A 25,068-nucleotide genomic window follows, 5' to 3' on the forward strand; every position below is an offset into this window, starting at 1 on the left:
CGGTCCTGAGATTCATCATTACGCACGTCATCAGGCACACCTGGACTCCATTACCTCACTTATTACCTCCCCTATATCTGGCAATCCCTTAGGTTCTCTCTTCAGTCAGTATTGTTTGTGTTTCATGTCTATATGCTACTCGTGGTGGTTATATTGTTCGATGTTCCGTTTATTATTACACTCACCACCTGCACTTGCTTTCCGACTCCCAGCATATACATTACAGTAACCAGCTTTTATAGCGGCCAAGAAATGCATTGCCTTTAATTGGAAGGTTAGTTATCCACCCACAATGTCACAGTGGATGGCAAAAATGTCAAGTTATGTATCACCAGATTTGATTTATTGCAAGATTAAGGGTATACTGTGCAACTTTTGTACGGTCTGGATTCCTTATATGGAATACTATACGACAAAAGGAGTCTGTATTGAAAACATGCCCACGTCAGGGGAGATGCCTATGTAGGCAATCCCTAGCAGCTGTGCTGCTCAGTCCAGGCCCTGGGGTTCTTCCCAGGTTGTCTCTCTGGCCTTGGCCTAACACACCTGAAACCAATAATGAACGTTTCATTAAGATCCTAAAGCTGAGTGGGGTGTGTTGGGTTGGGGTGCTGCAGGGCCATGGAAGGCTTAGGCCAGGATGGGGTGACCCAGCTATATTGTATGCAAGTAAAGAGCTCTACAGTCCTATGAGGCCTATGATATGAATTATATGGAGGATGTCCTGTTTCTGTGTGTTCATGTGTAGGATCTGTATGTGTGTTTTTATTCAACTTTTGATTTCCAAACCTTTCCCTTGAGAGACAAAAAAAAAAATGGTAAGAAGTTGAGTTGGGGGTCGGGCGTGCAGGAGGCTCGGGCTGGCTGGGCGGTCTGGTGGAAATTTGGTATAGAGACAAAAGTTGTCTTTGTACTTTATTTAAAAGTAGTTAATTTGTTAGGCTATTGGTTAAAGGTGCAACACAATTACTGATTACTGAATTATCATCTAGTTCAGTCTTATCAATCACTTAAACATATTTAATAATGGTCTCTTACCTAGCTTGATGACTGTGGACATTTTTACTTACTTTTTGTTGTTCCAAATAGAGATCGCTAGAAGGGTCATGGGTCATATTAGATTGATGCCACAAAAAATGTGAGGACCCGCAGACTCCCGGCCAAATTGTCAACCCCCCCATACTTCTAAAACCAAAGTTGCGCCCCTGCTTGAATATCTATTTTGGTGACTGGCTATGGACACCCGTTGAAGCGCGCGAGCAGTTTGGATGCAATTATTCAATGTGTAAATGTATTTTGCAATGCTCGCACACGTACCGCGGTCGGTTTCTAATGAAAACGACTCAAAAACGAAACAGAAAGTAAAAGCATCCTATTTGGTTTGAGTTTCACTTTATTGTAGCGATGCGACCAACGACCAACAGCTACATTTGGTAAGTTATATTGGTTATATATATTTTTAAAAAAAAGGTCAATAGTTAATTGACTTTGTATATAGTAGTAGGCTATACATTACGTAGCAGCCCATCCAAACGCGCGCCCAATACAAAGCAGATTGTCGAAGTAGATTATAATTTACTCATCAGCCGATCCAAACGTGCACCCAAAACAACGCAGATTGTTACCGTGTATGGCCTTTTCTTGTGACGCAAGCCTATGTATTTGGGAACATGCAGTGTAACTATTTAGTTTTGCTCCATGTGAAATTGTTTGAGATTACGTTTAATCTATAACTAGTTTATAACACAATCAAACTGAAATGTGTGTTATTGTACAATGTAGCATAAGCTTGTACAGCTGATGGAAGCAGAGGAAGATGTCCAGACTGTATTGACACAGGAGACCCATGAGCTGGCAGACATTCTGGGCTATCAAGATGATGCACTTCTCGCCATACTCTATGAAATGATGGACAGCAGAGCGCGGGAACGGCTCATGCGCCCTGCCAGCCACAGAGAACGCATCCTGGAGTTGTTGAGCTACTTCAGGACAGCAGACCCTGCTATTTGCCGACAATTTCTTCAAATGGTCTGCATGCACTGCGACATGCCAATGCGTCTGGAATCTCGACTGATGTCTGTGGCCGGATCTGTGACTAGTGAGTAAGACCTTGTGGTGCCTGCCCATACTGATCCACACTATAGCCTAGTTATTCAGTTAAGGTGGAAGATGTTGATATCAGGGTGGAGTTTCCTTTCCATTTCCATCCCTCAAATGTTGACACCCAACAATAAACACCCCACTGACAATGCAGTAACTCTGTGGATAGATTTAGGCTTCGTTTTGACCCATATTGGAAGTTTGATTTGTTTGACTGCAGGTGATCCTTGGACTACTCCAGCAAGAGAGACCCTATCCCTCTGTGATCCAGGTAATCAATCATCACATTTTACTGCAGCTGTTCAGTCAGTTTTTACAATCTTTTTCCATAATTTAAGCGGATATGAAGTGTTTCATTTGTGTAAGATGACACCTCTGTGTGATATTCAGGCAAGAAATGGTTCAAAGGGCCAACAGCAGATAACACACAAAAACAGCATTAAAATAGGAAGTAAAATAGTAGTTTTATCTCAGACATAACTCTGCTAACTGTTTTTAGATTGGTAATTTAGTCTAGCCAGCTATCTAAACTTGTACTAATGGACAATACTGATGGGCATGCAGGGCACGTGCCCAGGGACCCTGACCTCCGGGGGGACCCCATTCGATTTTTGTTAGCCAAATCTCGTTTAGGGGCCCCCAAAAGGCCCTGGAGAAGGGTGTCTTATGCAATGCTTATGCAAATCTGTTTAACCACTGTGCTTCATATTTTCTTGGGTTACCCCTATTTGTCCATTATTGGGTTCTCTCCATTTTGTTTTCTTCTCAGAAGAAGTCATTGAAAACAACAGCCATACCCTGGTTGATGAGTATATACCATCTCAAGGTTGGTGTGTAAAACGCCCACGAATAGGTAAGTACCAGTCTTTTCATGACACCCAATTTTTTGGGGGGCATATCTCAGTAAGATTTCTTACGGAGTTTCAATTTTAAAGGACTTGCATACTGTGTGAGCTACCTATGTTACCTGAAATGCATCTTTGTCTTCACTTTATGGAAGTTGTTTGATTTGAAGTTAGTACACAGTCACAAAATATATTTTGAAAACAAAGTCATGAACAGCCTCAAATGTGTAGCTGTGTTCAGGTCAGGAGTATGTTGTGTGTTATTTTATAAGATGTTCTTTGTATGTCCAGACCACGTAGAAAGCTACAAGGCTGCTGTGAGGAGATTTCTACTGCAGAGGTGGGAGAGGGTAATGCAGGGTGTGGTGACGGAGGTTCGCCTGGAAGAGGCCTGGGTCAGTCTGCGCCATAGAACCCATGTTAGACCCAGAGACAGGGCTGATGGAGCTCTGAGCCCCTCAGAGATTCTGCAGGGGGATGAGGGGACTGTGGAGGACAGGGTGACTGTTCACGCCCTCCTGGGTTCAGAAGCCCAGGTCACACTGCTGTTAGGCCAGGCAGGGTCAGGGAAGACACTACTGATGCACTGCCTTGGCCAGAAATGGACACAGGGCGCCTTTCCCTCCTTTCACCTACTGATCCTGCTAGAGTTCCGCCAGCTCAACCTCGTGGCTCGGCCGCTCTCTCTGAAGGAGCTGCTCTTTCGCTTCTTCCTACCACCAGAGGGTGGGGAGGAGGAGTGTACCGCTGTACTTGACTTCATCCTTGAAAACCCTGAGAAAATATGCTTGATCTTTGATGGCTACGATGAGTTTCACACTAAAATCACCCACTCAGGGAAACTGAGCAGCCCATTTGACCCACTGTGCCCGCTCCCCATGGCAGAACTGATCTCGGGCCTGTGCAGTTGCAGAATCCTCCCAGGATGCACTCTGTTGATTACCTGTAGGCCTCGGGATGTGACAGACTTGGAGAGCTCTGTGGACTGCATTGGGGAGCTGCTAGGCTTCAACCAGCGCAGTGTGAAAGAATATGCTGAACAGTACTTCCAGGACAAGGGTCTGAATCTGAAGGAGAAGGCAGTGAGTTATCTACTGGCCAACCACCACCTCCTCACCATGTGTTACCTGCCAGCCCTCTGCCATATCTGCTGTGTGTGCCTGGACCACATATTCTCCAGTGGTGGGTCTCAGCTTTTACCCCAGCTTCCAAACACCCTCACCCAGGTCTACCTCCAGATCCTCTGTGCCTTTCTGAGCCGATGCCCAGGGAGCAGCACACCCCTGTTGCAGAGTCACAGGGCAGAGGTCACACTGCTGGGCCGCCTGGCCATGAGGGGCCTGGAGGGGAGCAAGATCGTGTTCTTGTCTGAAGAGGTTCCACCAGACCTGGTGTACTTCGCCACTAAGGCTGGTCTCCTCTCACAGGTGGACCTGACCCATGAGGATGGATCTAAAGGCCAGGGCTACACATTCATGCACCTCACCATGCAAGAGTTTCTGGGCGCGCTACACATCATGACCAGCGAGGACATCACAGAGGCCCAGCTCAGGAAGAAGTTCAACGTCAAGACCCGCTGGACTACGAAATCAGACCCCAAGACGGTTTTCACTGACTCCCTCCATCTGTATGTTTGTGGGCTTGCTGCACCAGCCTGCTCCTCTTACCTGCTCCAGCTTGTTCGGGGAGTGGGGGCTGTGGGGTGGGTGACGAAACGCCTGGCACTAGTTCGCAAGTTGCTCCGAAGCCTGGCAATGAGCACCAACCTGACTGGGCCGAAGGTGGTGGAGCTGTGCCACTGTGTCCAGGAGACCCAGGATGCCCAGCTGGCCAGGGAGATGGTGGGGTCGCGACCCTGCTTTGAACTAAGGAACATCACATTGAACCCTGTTGATCTGGATGCCCTGGCCTTTGTCGTTTCGTCTGCTGGAGTGGGCATCGGGTTGGACTTTGGAGCCTGTTCTATGGAGCTGGAGTGTCTCGATATTCTACCCAGCTGCCAGCACATTGACTTTCTAATGTGAGTTCATGACTCATTTAGACATTGTGTACTAAACAAGGATAATTCTGCATGAAATTAATTTCCTCTTTTTAACAATCCCTCAGTTTTCGAAGCCGTAAGTATGATGACAGATTTGCAGATAAACTTTCTTGCATCCTTCCCAGACTACCAACCCTGAAAAGATTTGAGTGAGTCCTTCACTGAGTCACTCAGTTTTGAAATTATCAACTTTCAAAGTTGTTTGTGTGGATGTGTACGCGAATTGTCAAAGTGTGACGTGAATAATTCTGCTCCTCTTCCCCAGGTTTATCTGTGGTAACCTCACTGATGTGGGAGCTGCCAAACTTGCCAGTGCCCTAGAGAGCTGTCCACAGATCACAGAGCTTAAGTAAATTATAATTTACTTACCGTAACAACCAAAGATTATTACCACCACTTCAAGATTTTATAAACCTTTTTATCAGGATCTAACCAAACGTGGTTAAAGATACAGTACCTTATTTGCCATGAAAGTACAGTTGGTCTGATTCGGTATTGAACAGGTTTTGCATTGTATAAAGTGATTTGTGTTGTCTGTCTGACAGTTTCAGTGACAACAGCCTGACAGACAGAGGAGTCAGGGAGATCGCTGACATCTTTCCCAAGCTGCCCAGTCTGGCCTCTGTCTCGTGAGTTTATTGCTTCCTTGATTGGATAATTTGCGTTGCATGATCCTAGCTACCTATTTATATTACAAGTGTCTCTTATTTCTACATTTCAGCAAGCTTGTACTTTTGTAATGTGGCCTATGTGTTTTGTATGTTTTCAGGTTGGGGAGGAATGGCTGCTCTTTGGAGAGTATCTACATCCTTCTAGAGAAGATCACTTCCAGCCCCTCCATCCAGGGACTCTATGCTGAGTAAGTTCAAACAATAGACACTTCCAGTGTTTACAAATAGACCCTCCAGTTGTAATCTGCATACTTCAGAAAGTATTCACACCCCTTGACGTTTTACACGTTTTGTTGTTACAAGGTGGGATTAAAAGGGATTTAATTGTCACTTTTTGTCAACGACCTACGCAAAATACTCTTAATGTCAAAGTGGAAGAAATTTTCTAAGATTTGTAAAAAAAAAATGCTAATATCTTGATTACACAAGTGTTCAACCCCCTGAGTCAATTCATGTTAGAATCACCTTTGGCAGTGATTACAGCTGTGAGATTTTCTGGGTAGGTCTCTAAGAGCTTTGCACACCTGGATTGTAGAACATTTGCACATTATTCTTTAAAAAACTCTTAAAGTTCTGCCAAATTTGCTGTTGATCATTGTTAGACAAGTCTTGCTATAGATTTTCAAGACGATTTTAGTCAAAACTGTAACTAGGCCACTCGGTGACATTCAATGTCATCTCGGTAAGCAACTCCAGTATATATATTTGGCCTTGTGTTTCAGGTTATTGTTCTGCTGAAAGGTGAATTTGTTTCCCAGTGTCTTTTGGAAAGCAGACTTAACCTGGTTTTCCTTTAGGATTTTGTCAGTGCTTAGCTATATTACGTTCCTTTTTATCCTAAAATAAACTCCCTTGCCGATGACAAGCATACCCATAACATGATGCAGCCACTACCATGCTTGAAAATATGAAGTGGTACTCCGTGATGTTTGACTTTCCCCAAACATAACGCTTTGTATTCAGGACATACATTTCTTTGTTTTGCTTTAGTGCCGTATTGCAAACAGGAGGCATGTTTTTTAATATTTTTATTCTGTTCAAGTTTTCTTTAAACTCTGTCTTTTAGATTAATATTGTGGAATAACTGCAATGTTTTTGATCCTTATAGGGCACAAGGTGAGACCCAGATACAGGAGGCAGATGGTTGAGCTCCGATATTTATTACACCAAAAGGAGTAGGCAAAAGGCAGGTCGGGGTCAGGCGAGAGTTCATAAACCAGGTTAAGAGTCCAAACAGTATCGGGATAGACAGGCTTGAGTTCAGGACAGGCAGGGATTCAGTGAACAGGTCCGAGTCCAAACAGTACAAGGGGATAGGCAGGCTCGAGGTCAGGACAGGCAGAGTGGTCAGGCAGCCGGATTCGGCGTCAGGACAGGCAAGGGTCAAAACCAGGAGGGCTCTGAAAAAACAGACTGGGAAAAATAGGAGCTAGGAGAAATGCTGGTTGACTTGGCAAAACAAGACGAACTGACACAGACAAACACAGATAAATACACAGGGGACTAATGGGGAAAACAGGAGACACCTGGAGGTGGGTGGAGACAATCACCAAGACTGATGAAACAGATCAGGGTGTGACAGATCCATACAAATGTTTTTCCTATCACAGCCATTAAGCTCTGTAACTGTTTTAAAGTCACCATTGGCCTCATGGTTTAATCCCTGAGTGGTTTCCTTCCTTTCCTGCAACTGAGTTAGAAAGGTCGCTTGCATCTTTGTAGTGACTGGGTGTATTGAGCCACCATCCAAAGTGTAATTAAAATACACTGCTCAAAAAAATAAAGGGAACACTTAAACAACACAATGTAACTCCAAGTCAATCACACTTCTGTGAAATCAAACTGTCCACTTAGGAAGCAACACTGATTGACAATAAATTTCATATGCTGTTGTGCAAATGGAATAGACAAAAGGTGGAAATTATAGGCAATTAGCAAGACACCCAATAAAGGAGTGATTCTGCAGGTGGTGACCACAGACCACTTCTCAGTTCCTATGCTTCCTGGCTGATGTTTTGGTCACTTTTGAATGCTGGCGGTGCTTTCACTCTAGTGGTAGCATGAGACGGAGTCTACAACCCAGAAAAGTGGCTCAGGTAGTGCAGCTCATCCAGGATGGCACATCAATGCGAGCTGTGGCAAAAAGGTTTGCTGTGTCTGTCAGCGTAGTGTCCAGAGCATGGAGGCGCTACCAGGAGACAGGCCAGTACATCAGGAGACGTGAAGGAGGCCGTAGGAGGGCAACAACCCAGCAGCAAGACCGCTACCTCCGCCTTTGTGCAAGGAGGTGCACTGCCAGAGCCCTGCAAAATGACCTCCAGCAGGCCACAAATGTGCATGTGTCTGCTCAAACGGTCAGAAACAGACTCCATGAGGGTGGTATGAGGGCCCGACGTCCACAGGTGGGGTTGTGCTTACAGCCCAACACCGTGCAGGACGTTTGGCATTTGCCAGAGAACACCAAGATTGGCAAATTTGCCACTGGCGCCCTGTGCTCTTCACAGATGAAATCATGTTCACACTGAGCACATTTGACAGACGTGACAGAGTCTGGAGACGCCGTGGAGAACGTTCTGTTGCCTGCAACATCCTCCAGCATGACCGGTTTGGCGGTGGGTCAGTCATGGTGTGGGGTGGCATTTCTTTGTGGGGCCGCACAGCCCTCCATGTGCTCGCCAGAGGTAGCCTGACTGCCATTAGGTACCGAGATGAGCCCCTGTGAGACCATATGCTGACACATGCACATTTGTGGCCTGCTGGAGGTCATTTTGCAGGGCTCTGGCAGTGCACCTCCTTGCACAAAGGCGGAGGTAGCGGTCTTGCTGCTGGGTTGTTGCCCTCCTACGGCCTCCTTCACGTCTCCTGATGTACTGGCCTGTCTCCTGGTAGCGCCTCCATGCTCTGGACACTACGCTGACAGACACAACAAACCTTTTTGCCACAGCTCGCATTGATGTGCCATCCTGGATGAACTGCACTACCTGAGCCACTTGTGTGGGTTGTAGACTCCGTCTCATGCTACCACTAGAGTGAAAGCACCGCCAGCATTCAAAAGTGACCAAAACATCAGCCAGGAAGCATAGGAACTGAGAAGTGGTCTGTGGTCACCACCTGCAGAACCATTCCTTTTTTTGGGGTGTCTTACTAATTGCCTATAATTTCCACCTTTTGTCTATTCCATTTGCACAACAGCATGTGAAATTTATTGTCAATCAGTGTTGCTTCCTAAGTGGACAGTTTGATTTCACAGAAGTGTGATTGACTTGGAGTTACATTGTGTTGTTTAAGTGTTCCCTTTATTTTTTTGAGCAGTGTACTTCACCATTATCTTTACCCATCTACCAATAGGTGCCCTTTGTGAGGCATTGGAAAACCTCCCTGGTCTTTGGTTGAATCTGTGTATGAAATTCACTGCTCTACTAAGGGACCATACAGATATTTATATGTGTGGGGTACAGAGATGAGGTAGTGATTCAAAAATCATTTTAAACACTTATTGCACACCTAGTGAGTCCATGCAACTTTACTCCTGAACTTATTTAGGCTTACCGTAACAAAGGAGTTGAATACTTATTGACTCAAGACAGTTCAGCTTTTCATTTCATATTAATTTGTAAACATCTTTAAAAGAATCATTCCACTTTGGCATTATGGGCTATTGTGTGTAGGTCAGTGAAACAAAATCTCAATTTAATATCTTTTAAACTTAGGCTGTAACACAAGAAAATGTGGAAAAGGTCAAGGGGTGTGAATACTTTCTGAAGAAACAGTAACTGAAAAAACAAATACTGGGGATGTAAACTATGCTTTTCTCTCTCTTTGCAGGGGAATGAAGGACGTCAGTGTTCTATTTGTCCCAAGCTTAGACATGAAATGGTGAGTTTTAATGAGGTGAAATAAAAGAATATGCAACGTTCATTTATTTTCAGTTTTTGGTGTACCAACAGGCCCATGAAAATCAAGCTAATTTTTCATAGCTCTTTGAGAAAATGTTGCTTGTATTTCATTGTTTTTCTGTGCTACATTTAGGGAAATCTGTACTGTATCAATCAGCCTGACCCCTTTTCTTTGCTTTTCTAATTGTCTCAAGTTCTAAGGATAAAACTGGACTGACTGTCAGGTATGATATTCTCAATTTTGTTCTTATACAGAACCCAGGCTTTTATAAATGTATATTTCAATTGAGCTTCTGAATTCCTTGAGTAACATTGCTGTTTTTTCCCCCTGCCTCTTTATGTGTCATCCAGCCTGTTGAACTGCAGATTCACTACTGACCAGATGAACAGACTGTGTCAGTTGCTAGCGAGATGTCCTGGTCTCTCTGTCCTGGAGTAAGTGAATATGTACCCAGTGTCCTTGAACAAGACAGATCAGACTGTGGGTAAAGACACAAAATAAGTTAAGACAATCTGACTTTCTGTTTGGCGTTATGTTGTAACCCCTGCAGTCTCTCAGGAGGTGACTTCAATGCTGATACTCTCAAGGCCCTGACTGACTCTCTACAGGAGCTGAACGTCTCCAAACAGATTGTGTAAGACTGATCATTAATTTCAAGTGTTAGACTTTTGATAGTCATGATCTTGTGCCTGTCCTATATTATATATATATGTGATGTTTGAACCCAGTCATGTAGCCTAATACGGTTATTGGTTGTGTCTTTACAGTCTGAATGAGATTCCCATATCTATTGATGGGCTGATGGTTCTGACCAGTTTCCTGTCTGTATGTCCTGAGGTGGTTCAAGTGTACATCAGGTATGTTGTGTATAACAGCCCTTCATTTCTTAGATCGAGCCAATATAGACTGCATCCCTCTTATTGTGTGTAAACTACAACCACACTAAAACCAGCACATTACCTTATCACTTCCTGGTGGCGTCACACTTCAGAGGGTGTCTCTGTCAAGTGGCTTGTGATAGGCCCAAACCAGACATTATAAACAAGCAATCAATTACGATACTGTGGTGCCTTTTATAATGTACAACTTCGATCATGATTTTTTTTTTTGAATGCTCTGAAAATGTTACCTTAACACTGACTGATGTGCATTTTCCCCATGTTTCCTCATGACAGCCTGCAGGAACCTGTGCGGTCGTCCATATTTTTTGCTGGGGGGATAGAGAAACAACATCCTGAGATGTCTAAGAAACTTTGGTATATACAAATTGCTATACACTGTATTCACTGTGTATAACAATATGGATAATGGTTATAAAGTTTTACGATATTGTCTCTTAATCCTCGTTTCTCATTAACCCCTGTGTACAGTCTGATTGGCTGTGCTCTTCGTCCCCCTCACTTGGACCATCTGTGTGAGAATCTGACGGACTGCTCTGCTCTGACTCTGCTGGAGTAAGTGCTCTGAGTTGTGAGAAGAGTTGGTTTGTGAAAAGATTTGGTTTCTGAAAAGTTTCTCTGTTTACCCCCCCCCCCCCCACCTGTTCTTTGCCTTTCTCAGTATTTCCAACAATTCTCTGGGAAACAAAGGTCTAAAGAAGTTGTTAGACCTCTTACCTCAGTTTAGCACCATCCAGGAAATCAAGTAAGAATTTCTTAACTTACCTTTCCTCCCTTTCGTTTGCTTTAGATTTTATAGTTCAAAGCTATTTCTGGCCATCCAACCAGTGCTTGTACCCTCTGTTTGGTGTAGTGTCAGTGAGAATGCAGTCAGCATGGAAGGGGTGGTACTGCTAGCTGACACGCTCTGCTCACACAGGAACATGAGCGAAGTGAATGTCAGGTATTCACTTTCTCTCTTTCTCTCTTAGTTATATACTGTAGATAAATAGATATCTACCCACTGGGCACACACAGGTTGAATCAACGTTGTTGAACCAATGTGGAATAGACATTGAATTGACATCTGTTCCCAGTGGATATCTATCTACAGTATCTATCTCTATCTACAGTATATATCTTGTCTGTCTGTGTTTCTATATCCTTATACTCTCTTGTGTAAAATGGGCATGGTAAAAAGTTAATGAAATTATGTTTGATTAGTTTTTTTTTTTTTGTTTTTTTACAAATGTTACATTTATCAGTCATGGGGGGAAGAAGCTGTTCCTGAAATTCCATTCCAGTAAAAGGTAATAAAGTTGTTTCTGTCAGTATACCAATTCTGGAACTCAGGTGGATGGTGTCGTCCAAATAACAACTCAACGAATCACTTTCATTTTAGAATACAATCAGAAGCACTCAGGACCTCACCAGATATGGAACAGGATAAGAAACTCAGGTAGGACACTAAAGTTTTAGACAGAAGTCTTAACATGCAAATTACTTTCTGAATTGCTGTTGTCCATTTAAGATCCCATTCACTTTACCCTGAAATATAATCCCAAACTTGTGTTTTTGTTTTTAGTCTAACTCACAGTGATATCCAGCCCACTGACATGACCAGGCTGTGTAGAAGACTGGTACAGTGTCCCGGCCTACTGAAGCTAGAGTGAGTTCCTATGTTACCTCTAATTATGTCTATGTTCTGTCTCTGTCTTTCATGGTTAACTATAATATACTGTATTGTGCAATATTTATGTATAGTTTCTATGTTCTACTCCCTTTCTCTTCTTAGTGTGTTACATGTATGATGTTTTCCTCCTTCTCAATCCTCTAAAACATTCTGCCTGTCTGTTTCAGTTTCTCCCATGGATCCCTGAAGGACGATGCCATTGTAAATCTATTGAATATCCTGCCTACGATGACATCTCTTCAGCTGCTCAAGTGAGAATTCTTCACCCTGCTCAGTAATGATAATCTCAGGGCCACAACACCAGTAAGGAGCTCATTTCTCGTCATTCTCTTCCGCCCCTCTTCCCTGCCTCCCACAGTATGAGCCATGTCCAGATGTCTACGGACGGAGTGTTGTTATTGGTCAGATCTCTGATAGACTGTCAGCGTGTCATAGCTGTGGAACTCAGGTATGTACGGCTCATCATTCATTCATGTGGTTCATACATTTGGATTTATATGTACAGTATGAACTGTGTTTATGTAAATGACCTTATATTTTGACGTCTTCTAAGGCCCCAAGGAGAAGCGTTCATCAAATTTGTCAACATGAAAGCAGAACAAGCAACTTGCAGGTGAATGCGGTTTCTCTGCTCATACTGTTCCCATGTATAGAAATGTTATATTACATTACAGAAATAAGGTTTTAGGTTAATTAAGCTGTATTTAATCAGTCACACAGTTCTTCTCTCTAACCTGATTTAACCCTGACCTCCATGTCTATCTCTCTGCAGACTCACCCAGTACACACTGAGCAGTGGGGATGTGGAGAAACTCTCTGGGATCCTGGCGCAGTGTCCTCATTTGTCTGACCTGGAGTGAGTGTCCCTTTCCCTAATACACATCCCTGTCCCTGGGTCACTGCCCAAATTTGAGCAAAAATAGCAGTGCTTATAAATGTTGTACTTGCAATTACAGCACTGTATTCCCATAAATACCTTACACTACTAGAGTATATGCCTCAACCAATGGTCAAACTGTTTTCCCTCGCTGTGTATTTTGTGGCTGTTTTTCAACACATTTTCAACCAACCTTTCTCATAATTGGGTAATAACCCATTATTTTCAACGGTGCAGTTTATCCAGTAACCTCCTGAGAGACGAGGGAGTGAAGAGCTTTGTGGATTCTCTGCCAAGGCTGCGGATTGCCAGCTCAGTGAAGTAAGACTCAGTGCAACACCCCATCTTCCTTCAGTCCATACGGTGAACTCCATCACCACTAGTGCTGGTCTGCCTCCCTGAGTGCTAGCAGATGCACCTGTTCTAGCTTTATGGAGGTTAGTTGTGCTTGCTTGTACAGCTGTATGTGTTTCTCTGCAGTCTTAATGATAACAGACTGACCCAGATGGGGGCGCTCTACCTGTTGAACACAGTGACGACCTGTGAGAAGGTGGCTGCAGTTGAAGTCAGGTAAAATTATATTGAACAATACCATGTTGGCAAACTGAACATTTACTTGTCTAGACCCCCATATATATATCTATCACTTTATGTCTGTCTGTAGTTTGGGAACTGAGGAGAGGTCGATCATCCGCTTTGACCAGGACAGTGACTGTGGCAAAACTCTGAGGTAGGACAACAAGGCTACTACTTTCTACTCATAAAATCAATTAAAGCAGTTGCAGAAACACCATAGTGTAAACTCATTTAGCTAGTGGAACAGGAAGCATTGTTTATTTTGCTCCCAGAAAAATAAAACTCATATCGAAACTGAAAGGATTGCTTGTATAATTTATATCAAACCTCTTCCATGTGACTCATGGGCATAACCTCTATCTCTTCAGTCTTTCACCTTCTCATTCTCTCTCTGCTTCATGTTTCCTGCAGTCTGAGAGAGTGTCATTTTGGGGTTGACCATCTGCAGAGACTTGCAGAGATTCTGACACGCTGTGCTGCTCAGTTGGTCAAACTGAGGTGAGAATGGGACTGGGAGACTTGCTTGGCCCAAGGTTATTATAGTAAATGAAAACAAATCATGAACAAACTATTTAGTAAACTGAACTGAAATAGTTAACATCGGTTTGAAAAAATAAAACTATACTGAAGCTATTACCTTTGACTCCAAATTGAACTAAAATAAAAACATGAATTATGCTGTTATTTTTTTTCTTCAACTTTGGGCAAAACAATCTGAGGTTTTCAAGTCTTCGGTGGGGTTATGCAACCAGGAGATAGCAATGTTTCAAATAGGCCTAGCTTGTGAATCACAATCACTAGCTAACAGGGAAAAAGGTGGCTAATTAGCTAATTTGATTCTTCTTACATGTACTACTAAAGTTAAAAAGGATTGGATTGGTGTAAACATCGGCGAGAGTTTCCGTACAACATATTTTTTACTCCAGTCTCTGCACTATTCCTTGTAAATCCAAGTCACATTGATATTGACTTAACCTAACCTATGACCTTACCCATCACCTTATGTATTAGTCTACTGCCCTCCAGTTGCAAGAGGTAAAATCCTAAACCCACCGCAAAAAAATTATACAACACAAATGGCTCCAAACCTCCCACGCATGCTTTATGTCCTTAACACTGAAATAAAAATGAAATATAACTACAGAAAAACTAGCAAATTTGGTCTGAAAATGACCTACAACTAAACTGAATTTCAAATAAAAATTGAGAAAGTCATAGAAATATACAAATTTAAAAAACACAACTATAATAACCTTGGCTTGACCTTTGCGATAATTAACCTGCAACTCGTCAAATTTGATACCACTGAAATTGAAAAAAATGACAGAAGTGCAGTGTCTATGATTCCTGTGTGATGCAGGGTGAGGAACAGTGTTTTCTGTCTTGTATGTAGGTTATCCTGTAACACCCTGCAGAGAGAAGGCCTACTGGCTCTGCAGAACAGCCTGACTACCCTGTCCTCATTACGCACCCTGGAGTGAGCCACACACATGCACACACATGTACAGTTGGAAGTTTACATACACTTAGGTTGGAGTCATTAACTCATTTTTCAGCCACTCCACAAATTTCTTGTTAACAAACTATAGTTTTGGCAATTTGGTTAGGACATCTACTTTGCATGACACAAGTAATTTTTCCAACAATTGTTTACAGACAGGTAATTTCACTTATAATTCACTGTATCACAATTCCAGTGGGTCAGAAGTTTACATACACTAAGTTGACCGTGCATTTAAACAACTTGGAAAATTCCAGAAAATTATGTCATGGCTTTAGAAGCTTCTGATAGGGTAATTGACATCATTTCAGTCAATTGGAGGTGTACCTGTGTATGTATTTCAAGGCCTACCTTCAAACTCAGTGCCTCTTTGCTTGACATCATGGGAAAATCTAAAGAAATCAGCCAAGACCTCAGAAAAGAAATGTAGCCCTTCACAAGTCTGGTTCATCCTTGGGAGCATTTTCCAAACGCCTGAAGGTACCACGTTCATCTGTACAAACAATAGTACGCAAGTATAAACACCAAATCAAATAAATAAATCATAAATAAATCAAATTTATTAGTCACATACACATGGTTAGCAGATGTTAATGCGAGTGTAGCGAAATGCTTGTGCTTCTAGTTCCGACAATGCAGTAATAACAAGTAATCTAACCTAACAATTCCGCAACTACTACCTTATACACGCAAGTGTAAAGGGATAAAGAATATGTACATAAAGATATATGAATGAGTGATGGTACAGACGGCATAGGCAAGGTGCAGTAGATGGTATAGAGTACGGTATATACCTATGAGTACTGTAGGGTATGTAAACATAAAGTGGCATAGTTTAAAGTGGCTAGTGGTCCATGTATTACATAAGATGGCAAGATGCAGTAGATGATATAGAGTACAGTATATACATAAGAGATGTGTAATGTAGGGTATGTAAACATTATATTAGGTGGCATTGTTTAAAGTGGCTGGTGGTACATTTTTACATAATTTCCATCAATTCCCATTTTTAAGGTGGCTGGAGCTGAGTCAGTTTGTTGGCAGCGGCCGCTAAATGTTAGTGGTGGCTGTTTAACAGTCTGATGGCCTTGAGATAGAAGCTGTTTTTCAGTCTCTTGGTCCCTGCTTGGATGCACCTGTACTGACCTCGCCTTCTGGATGATAGCGGGGTGAACAGGTAGTGGCTTGGGTGGTTGTTGTCCTTGATGATCTTTATGGCCTTCCTGTGACATCGGGTGGTGTAGGTGTCCTGGAGGGCAGGTAGTTTGTTTGGGACCACGCAGCCGTCATATTGCTCAGGAAGGAGACGCGTTCTGTCTCCTAGAGATGAATGTACTTTGGTACGAAAAGTGAAAATCAATCCCAGAACAACAGCAAAGGACCTTGTGAAGATGCTGGAGGAACAGGTACAAAAGTATCTATATCCACAGTCAAACGAGTCCTATATCGACATAACCTGAAAGGCCGCTCAGCAAGGAAGAAGCCGCTGCTCCAAACCCGCCATAAAAAAAGCCACACTACGGTTTGCAACTACACATGGGGACAAAGATCGTACTTTTTGGAGAAATGTCCTCTGGTCTGAAGAAACAAAAATAGAACTGTTTGGCTATAATGACCACCGTTATGTTTGGAGGAAAAATGGGGAGGCTCGCACGCCGAAGAGCACTATCCCAACCGTGAAGCGTGGGGATGCTTTGCTGCAGGAGAGTCTGGTGCACTTCACAAAATAGATGGCATCATGAGGAAAGAAAATTATGTGGATATATTGAAGCAACATCTCAAGACATCAGTCAGGAAGTTAAAGCTTGGTTGCAAATGGGTCTTCCAAATGGACAATGACCCCAAGTATACTTCCTAAGTTGTGGTAAAATGGCTTAAGGACAACAGTCAAGGTATTGGAGTGGCCATCACAAAGCCCTGACCTCAATCCTATAGAGAATGTGTGGGCAGAACTGAAAGTGTGTGGAAGCAAGGAGGCCTACAAACCTGACTTAGTTACACCAGCTCTGTCAGGAGGAATGGGCTAAATTCACCCAATTTATTGTGGAAGGCTACCTGAAACGTTTGACCCAAGTTAAACAATTTAAAGGCAATGCTACCAAATGCTTATTGAACTTCTGACCCACTGGGAATGTGATGAAAGAAATAAAAGCTGAAATAAATAATTCTCTCTATTATTCTGACATTTCACATTCTTAAAATAGTGGTGATCCTAACTGACCTAAAACAGGGAATATTTACTAGGATTAAATGTCAGGAATTGTGAGTTTAAATGTATTTGGCTAAGGTGTATGTTAACTTCAGACTTCAACTGTACACACCAAGTTATTGAATGCAAAATGAGTGCCTTTTTTACTCTGATTTTCTTCAGGATAAGAAACAACGGACTGAGTGTTCAGGTGATTGAAGACTTGGTGAAGCAGCTGAGGTGTGGTCACGTCCAACGCTATATCAGGTGAGGAGGAGGATATGGGAATGGCATGTGTTGTCTGTATTTGTGTGTGGGATTTCTTGCATGAGTGTCTAATGCCTCGGAGTTAAAAGTCTCTATTAATTTCCCATTAGTATTGAGGAGCCATGGATCACAGCAGAAGCAGCTGTAAACCTGGTCTCCTGCTGCTTGAACCTGAACCCCAACATATACACCATCAGGTGAGAATTCATTGTTTTTATTTAACTAGGCATGCCAGTTAAGAACAATCTTATTTACAATGACGGCCAAACCCGGACGATGCTGGGCAAATTGTGCGCCGCGCTATGGGACTCCCAATCACAGCCGTATGTGATGCAGCCTGGATTCGAACCAGGGACTGCAGTGATGCCTCTTCCACTGAGATGCAGTGATTTAGACTGCTGCGCCAATCGGGAACATGTTGTCATTCGAGCATTCATGTTGGCATTAGGTAATATTTAAGTATAGGAAAATAGAACACGACATGCATAATGGATGTGTGAACTTGTTTTGCAGGGTAAATAAATCCACTGTACACATTACTTTGGGAGAATGTCGAAATCCCACTGCTACCAGGTAAAGCTGAAAGACCATTACGTTGTCTATTTCCAAAATGTTTTTTAGATGCGAAGATCAAGATAACACACTATCTGTTTTGACTGAGCTGTCTTTATTTGAGTTTCAGTGGTGGCACTTCTACAGACATGTCTGGCTCTCTGTCTACCGTGACCATAAGGTGAAAGCATCTTCCTCTATTATTCCTACATCAACAGGAATGTGTGTGAGCTGGCTCAGAACTGGTTACTGCATGTGAGCTCTCCTTATCATATGCTCCTGCCTCTTGTGTCTTTCAGCCTGGTAGACTGTGCAGTGCAAGGGCACCACCTAGTGTCTCTGCAGACTGTGTTTCAGAGGTGTGTTCTGCTACAGGAGCTAGAGTAAGTATCTGTGAGAAACAGACCTGACAATATTTTGGAAGTAGTGAAAGTGATTCTAATGTCTAATTTAGTTTTAAGTTATACATATTTCTTATTTTCCTCTTTAGTTTGTCATTGAACAGCATTGGTAGAGTGGGAGCAGAGTTGCTCTGCTCTGTCCTACCATCCTTAGCTAGTCTGAGGATACTCGGGTAAGGCTGATGTTATGGACTTTGGGGGTTGGAAAGGCTTTACAGGGTTTTGATGACCGAGGATGACTATCTTAGGCTACACATGAAAAAGATATTTTCTTTTTTTCCTAGTCTTGAATCAAAAGAAACCTCTGAAGATGTGGTATTGCTCCTTGCCGAGGGGTTGTTGCAGGCTAAAAGCATTGAGAGCTTAAAGTAAGTGATTGTCATTCATCCCCTATGCCTACTTTTTATTTTTTGTTCCTGACTCTGACCTGTCACCACTCTCTCCTGTCTCAGTTTGTCTGGTCATGTGATTACTGACAGAGGAGCTGTAGCTCTGACCAGAACACTCCAAAACTTTCCTCGTCTCAGAACAATCAAGTAAGAACTCTTGTATTCTTGTATTCAACCACCTGGCCAGTGATGCAACAATACTAATGCTGTGCCCTCTGTCCTGTAGTCTGTCCCTCTGCTATGGTTGGACACCAGCAGGGGCCTTGGAGCTGGTCAGAGGGCTGGGACAGTGCCTCTCTCTGGAAGGGATCAGGTAAATTATGATTTATTATTATTATTAAGGGCATGAGTTAAATATCTGTATCCTGTCCACAGCCTTGACTCTGTACAGCTGGATGAGGAGAGCACAGTGTGCCTGGCCCAAGGGCTCCATGCTATGACCTCCTTGAAGAGGCTGAAGTGAGTAGTGCTTCCTGACTGAGAATGTAGTGGACTTTGCTCTGCTTGAGACAGATTTGGTGTAGAGTGTTTTCTTTACCAATGATATGTGATCCGTCCCGTAGTCTGAATAATAAAGTTACCATGGTGACTGGATCCCCATGGGAGGGGGCCACTCTGGTCCTGCTGGCCTCTCTGGAGGGGCTCAGAGGGATGGAGGAGGTTGAGTGAGTAGAACCACGATAACGCAAATGTCAAGAAGTATTTGACTTCTGCATGGACTAGACATCACGTTTGATGTGGTATTGTCAATGTGTGTCTGGCCTGCAGGTTGGAGGGGATGAGGATGTCGGATAAAGGAGTGGAGGAGCTTATCAAACACCTGCCCACCTGGACAGGCCTGAGGAAGATCAGGTAGGGATTATTGGACTGGAGGAATGGATGGGGAATGGCCCTGGACAAAAAATAGACTGCATCATTAATGTGTCAAATGAAGCTAAGATATGCATCAGGAATCTGTCACATGACCCGATCTTAGAACGTGTCAGCTAATATTCCAATGGGCTTCAACATTGGTGTGTGTGGGATTTAGGCAGACAATTGTAGATGTATAAAGCTGGTTCAAAGTGCTGATTTATTTGTTATTGCAACGCTATTATATAATTCTGTTTTCTCCATCACAAAGTCCAGTTTATTCTACTTCCTGAACTGTTGCAGAGGAAACATACTGCTGTAACGCTATGATTTGAAATGGACACATTTTCCTCTCAATGATTAGAAGATGGAGAATGTTGGTCCATATCTCTATAGACTATATAAAAAACACAACCAGACTCTTTCCTTTTTTTGTGTCTCAGCCTGTCAGGAAACTGCATCAGTGACCAAGCAGGAGAGAGGCTGGTCCAGGCCCTGACAACCTGCACAGCACTGGAGGAGCTCAAGTAAGGCCAAGCCCAAAGTGTACTATTTCCACTGGGCTTTCACAATGACCAAAATAACTTTTTGAATTTTGACTGCAAACAATGCACCGTCTGACCTATGACTTTATATCCCAGTCTGTCCAGGAACAATCTCAGCCTTGCCTGTGCTGCCAAGATGGGACAAGTTCTGCCCACTTTCACTCACTTCAGGGTTCTAGAGTAAGTCTATTACCATCAGTTTTTGTGTGGTTTGGATCATGTTACGTTTATTTATTGATTTTATGCCATGTAACTGCAACCCTAATCCTTGTTTATGTTCATGGTTGTGATTTTGTGAAAAGTCTCTCAGAGAATGAGATTGGTACAAAAGGATCTGTCAGTATCTCCAAAGCCTTGATCTCCATGAAGTATTTGACAAAGATACAGTAAGATATATATCTATGTGTAATCTGCTATAATAGATACTGTGTATTCCCTGCCCAAGAGACAAGCTTTTAATGTACTAGTTGTCTTCCAGCTTGACCTCCATAGGGACTTCAGAGCTTGCTGGTGTGGCTGACAGCCTGGCTCACTGTGTCTGTGCAGAGGATGTCAGGTAAGGGAAATCCAGACAGCACAGAGCAATATTCATCATGATCTGAATATTCACGACTGATTTGACCATGTTTCCTCGCTCCCTTTTTCACTCCCTGTCCATTTTGTCAGTTTTGCGTGGAATGATTGTGGAGATGATGTCGCAGTGAAGCTTGCTGAGGTTTTACCACAATGCCAGAAGCTAAGGAGACTTGAGTGAGTGCTAAGTGTACGCTTTTACATTGACATGTTTTCAAAGGATTTTATAATCAGATGTGTTCTTTTATATCTTTGATTTTAGTCTAGAGTCTAACAGTATCAGCACTATTGGAGCAGAGGCACTTGCCAGAAGCTTACAGTCTTGTCCATCAGTTGAAGTGATCAGGTAAATATCTTGGAAGTTTTTAGTTGGTAAACTGTCAATTGTATAAATGTATTATACTGGCTATTAATTTGGATACTGCCTTTGTGCAATGCCATTTTTACAAATGTCCTCTCCCTGTGTTTGACCAGACTGTGGAGGAATGTTATTTCTACCAGTGATGCCCAGAAACTGAGACAGAGAGAGAAGAGGCTCAATTTCTCCTCCACATAGTCTAAGATCTAATCTCACTCATTCAGTGTGTCAGCAGAACAGTAAACTTGCACTTTTGTTTTATGCACTTAAAGTTGATTTTGTTTACATGTCATCAAATTCAAACAAACAATAATATCATCCAGGAGGAGGAGGAGGAACAGTGAACCTTTATTCCAACCCTGGTAAAAGGATGTAACAGATGAGAGAAATCTCTATCTTCCTTCCTCTTCCTGGACAATCAGCTCATAGTCTCTTTCCACTTTCGTATTTATTTCTGGATTGATTTTTGAATCAGGAATTTATTGATTGTTTGTTTTGCTAAAAACAAATGTTCACCTCAGGTCGAAAGAGTGAGCAAATGACAAACTAATAACTCAAGTTTATGCTTCAGGTGTTCCTGCTCTCTATCTTGGTTTGTAAAACTTGAACTATTTATGTGATGTTGATCTCTCCCCATATGTTAACTAAGCATTGAGGTAGAGTTGAAATATTGTTTTTCTGATGGAAACCACTGCTTGGTGTGATTCTTATTTCTTACACTTTAGTATTAGTTCTCTTGCACTGCTGGATTCTAATGTCACTGCTCATGTTTCACTTATGTTATTAGATGCATTTCTGCTCATCTGCTAATTTATTTCTTATTCCTCCAACTTGTTTTTGTAATGTTCATGTTTTAATCTCACATGCACTTTGGTCTAATAAAGTGTGAGACGTCTTTTTCATATTCCATGTAAATAGTGGTTGTCTTTATCTGAACATACCTCTAGATGGCAATACAATTTCATAACAGGAGGTTGTTTTGTGAATCAGTAGGGAAAATAAACTGGGTGCCTTCATTTGAAATGTTTACATAGTGTATTCTTTTTATGTCTTGTTAATTTGACAAAATAACCCAAACTGACCAGGGATTTTAAACGGAATCCGAATGGACCCAATTACAACTAGACCCGACCCATACCCTAGACCAGACTGGACCCGAGTGACAGATTGTTTTATCAGCCAAGTTGCTCTTCTGGTTAACATAGTTATAGTTCTTTATATGTTGGCTAAGCCTTCTATAAAGTCAATAAATTCACCTTTTATTAGTGTGAAATAAATATGCTATGCAGAGCTGGGGTCGGGTCCACTCGGTTCTATCAGCTGTAGTTACATAAACCCAGGACTTGATGACAATCAAAGGAAAAGTTAGAACTTTGGACCTGGACAATTGACTGTAGCTGTCTTAAGATGACTGCACCAACTGTAAGTTGCTCTAGATAAGAGCATCTGCTAAATGTTTTACATACAGATTCCATATTACTGTGTTGAGTTATAAAATATTGATGTCACAAATGAATCATTTGTGCAGTTCTTTATTAAAAATGTAGTTTTTTTGTTACATTTGACTGTGTAAAACCTAGCAGTACTAATTTATCTGCGAGTGAGACTGATATATTATCAGGACTCAGGATAAGACCCAGATGCAGACAGTTCGAATTACAGATGTTTATCACAAAACGGGGCAGGCAAACGACAGGTCAAGGGACGGTTAACGCGCTGGTACGCTTGACAAGACGAACTGGCAATAGACAGAAAACACAGGTATAAATGCACAGGCGAAATGGGCGACACCTGGAGGGGGGTGGAGACGAGCATAAGAAGGGTCAAACAGAGGCTGGGTCAAACTAACGAATGCATAGAACATCAACAGTGACAGTTTCATTGAAATGCTCATTCTTTCAGGCACAGCACATGCCCTTCTCCTTTGCAGTCAAATCCTACACGTGATTAGTGCTGTATTACCTCCTCAGTGCCCAAACATGTATAGCGTTTTGCAAAATACCATTTGTCTCTGAAATGAAACCAAGCGATAGATTTTAAACATACTGTCATTTGAACATGCCAATGATTAGATATGGAAGATATTCGTTTTTTCACTAAGTTCTTTAAACAATAAAAGCTAATTTACCAACATTTCTGAAAATGGGTACATTATAGCTTTTTGGAATTAAACTCTTCAGTCAGAACTATAAGTCTGATGGCACTGGGCCTATAACGCCCAGACTATCTTAGGTCGTATCGCTACATCAAATAAGCAAAATCGCTATTTCTCAGAAACAAAACACTAACCCTATCACAAGTTGCAAAAAACGTACACCGAGTGTACCAAACATTAGGAATACCTTCCTAATATTGAGTTGCACCTCCACCCCCCCCCCCCCCCCCCCCCCTTTCCCCCCCTCAGAACAGCCTCAATTCGTCGGTTCATGGACTCAACAAGTTGTACAACGCGTTCCACAGGAATGCTGGCCCATGTTGACTCCAATGCTTCCCACAGTTGGGCTGGATGTCCTTTGGGTGGTGGAACATTCTGAATACACATGGGAAACTGTTGAGCGTGAAATACACAGCAGCGTTGCCGTTCTTGACACACCTCCAGGCACCTACTACCATATCCCATTCAAAAGCACTCAAATATTTTGTCTTCCCCGTTCACCCTCTGAATGGCACAATCCATGTTTCAATTGTCACAAGGTTTAGAAATCTTTCTTTAACCTTTCTCCTCCCCTTCATCTATACAGATTGAAGTAGATTTAACAAGTGACATCAATAAGGGATCATAGCTTTCACCTGGATTCACCTGGTCAGTCTATTTCATGGAAAGAGCATGTTTTGTATCAGTGCATACATTTGAGTGTAAATGTGTCAAATAAATGTAATACATGCTTATTTTGGGGAATTAAAAGCAAAAACATGTGTTACAAAGGGTTAAGGAAAGTAAATATGTTACTGCTTGTGCTTGACATTTTTTAAGATAAAAATATGTTGGGGCTTTTAGGGTTAACTTTTATGGAAACAGTAATGTACCCTAATATACTGTACTTATGTGTCAAACGCATTGAGCTATATAACATTCGGCCCTGATTAATGATTACACAATAATAGTCTATGTTAAGAAAAGTATGTAGCTATTCCCGAACCAGAGCATTTCTGTTCTAATTTTGCTGAAGGCATTGAGTCGGGTGGAGTTGCAATGCGCGACCACTTCAATTGCTCCACTACAGCACTCGGCGAGAGACTGTCACAGACCAGAATGACCTCCCCTCGCGGACAACCACAACAATTTGTATTCCCTTGATTATATGTTTTGGACATCATGAAAATAACGTCAATGTGTGCATAGAAAGAAAAGTGTTAAAGTTATCAAGAAGAAGCGTTCTTCAGAGAAGAGTATTAGTAAAAAATCCCATTTACCAAGGTAAGAGAATATTGGGACACTTGTGTATTTTTATCCTATCCGATTTAACGATATTCATATATTATGTCTGGAAACATGTCAATTAAGTAAATGTCTCTTTTAATAAAAAATACAATCTGTTCCAATGTGTGCTGACTGAAATATTGTCAGTGTATTTCACTTGGGGGTGGGTGAGAATTTTGATGGTTGCGTACAATGGAAATTCAAAACATTTCAGAATAGATTTTAACTACCAACAAAAGGGATGAGCACAGGTAAATCCAGAGAAAGATGGAGCAAAGATAGATACAGAAAGAGAGAGTAAGAGGATATTGATTGATTGTAATTGTAATGTTCAACGTACTATTTCCTGAAATTGCAAACTGATGCAAATATTTATGGTGGCACACAGGATATGTCAGATGTTAATGTGAAAAGAAAGCACAAAGCTCAAGCTGTCAACCACA

General features: G+C 42.2%; 2 protein-coding genes across 7 annotated transcripts in view; both read left to right on the forward strand.

The window, feature by feature from the left end:
* The first annotated feature begins 1,299 nt into the window (after window positions 1-1,299).
* nlrc5 (NLR family, CARD domain containing 5) lies at window positions 1,300-22,231 on the forward strand. 4 transcript variants are annotated; one of them, XM_055934289.1, is made up of 49 exons: window positions 1,301-1,433; window positions 1,783-2,098; window positions 2,321-2,371; window positions 2,870-2,953; window positions 3,237-4,965; window positions 5,052-5,135; window positions 5,252-5,335; window positions 5,532-5,615; window positions 5,756-5,845; window positions 9,483-9,533; window positions 9,748-9,777; window positions 9,905-9,988; window positions 10,105-10,188; window positions 10,322-10,411; window positions 10,730-10,810; window positions 10,925-11,008; window positions 11,115-11,198; window positions 11,307-11,396; window positions 11,698-11,742; window positions 11,835-11,891; window positions 12,018-12,101; window positions 12,293-12,376; window positions 12,484-12,573; window positions 12,679-12,738; window positions 12,898-12,981; window positions 13,240-13,323; window positions 13,483-13,572; window positions 13,667-13,732; window positions 13,990-14,076; window positions 14,972-15,055; window positions 17,451-17,534; window positions 17,645-17,731; window positions 18,048-18,107; window positions 18,211-18,267; window positions 18,386-18,469; window positions 18,577-18,660; window positions 18,772-18,855; window positions 18,940-19,023; window positions 19,103-19,189; window positions 19,252-19,335; window positions 19,440-19,541; window positions 19,645-19,728; window positions 20,172-20,255; window positions 20,370-20,453; window positions 20,576-20,659; window positions 20,752-20,829; window positions 20,940-21,023; window positions 21,109-21,192; window positions 21,321-22,231. In XM_055934289.1, the coding sequence occupies exons 2-49, from the start codon at window positions 1,801-1,803 to the stop codon at window positions 21,400-21,402; spliced, it is 5,658 nt and encodes a 1,885-aa protein (XP_055790264.1). In that variant the 5' UTR covers window positions 1,301-1,433; window positions 1,783-1,800; the 3' UTR covers window positions 21,403-22,231. The 4 variants fall into 4 exon arrangements, with proteins under 4 accessions (XP_055790266.1, XP_055790264.1, XP_055790267.1 ...); XM_055934290.1 differs by having other exon boundaries at window positions 1,302-1,433; window positions 18,217-18,267; XM_055934291.1 differs by lacking the exon at window positions 14,972-15,055 and having other exon boundaries at window positions 1,300-1,433.
* Window positions 22,232-24,382: 2,151 nt separating this feature from the next.
* The window catches only part of cpne2 (copine II), a 30,201-nt gene continuing 29,515 nt past the window's right edge, over window positions 24,383-25,068 (forward strand). For 2 of the 3 annotated variants that reach the window (XM_055934293.1, XM_055934294.1), the window contains exon 1: window positions 24,537-24,622. The gene's annotated coding sequence lies outside the window, so the exon portion shown is untranslated. Of the gene's footprint in view, window positions 24,623-25,068 lie in introns of all 3 variants that reach the window. The other variant, XM_055934295.1, reaches the window with a different exon arrangement.

This window comes from Salvelinus fontinalis, chromosome 9, assembly GCF_029448725.1.
Source record: "Salvelinus fontinalis isolate EN_2023a chromosome 9, ASM2944872v1, whole genome shotgun sequence".
Lineage (NCBI taxonomy): Eukaryota > Metazoa > Chordata > Actinopteri > Salmoniformes > Salmonidae > Salvelinus > Salvelinus fontinalis.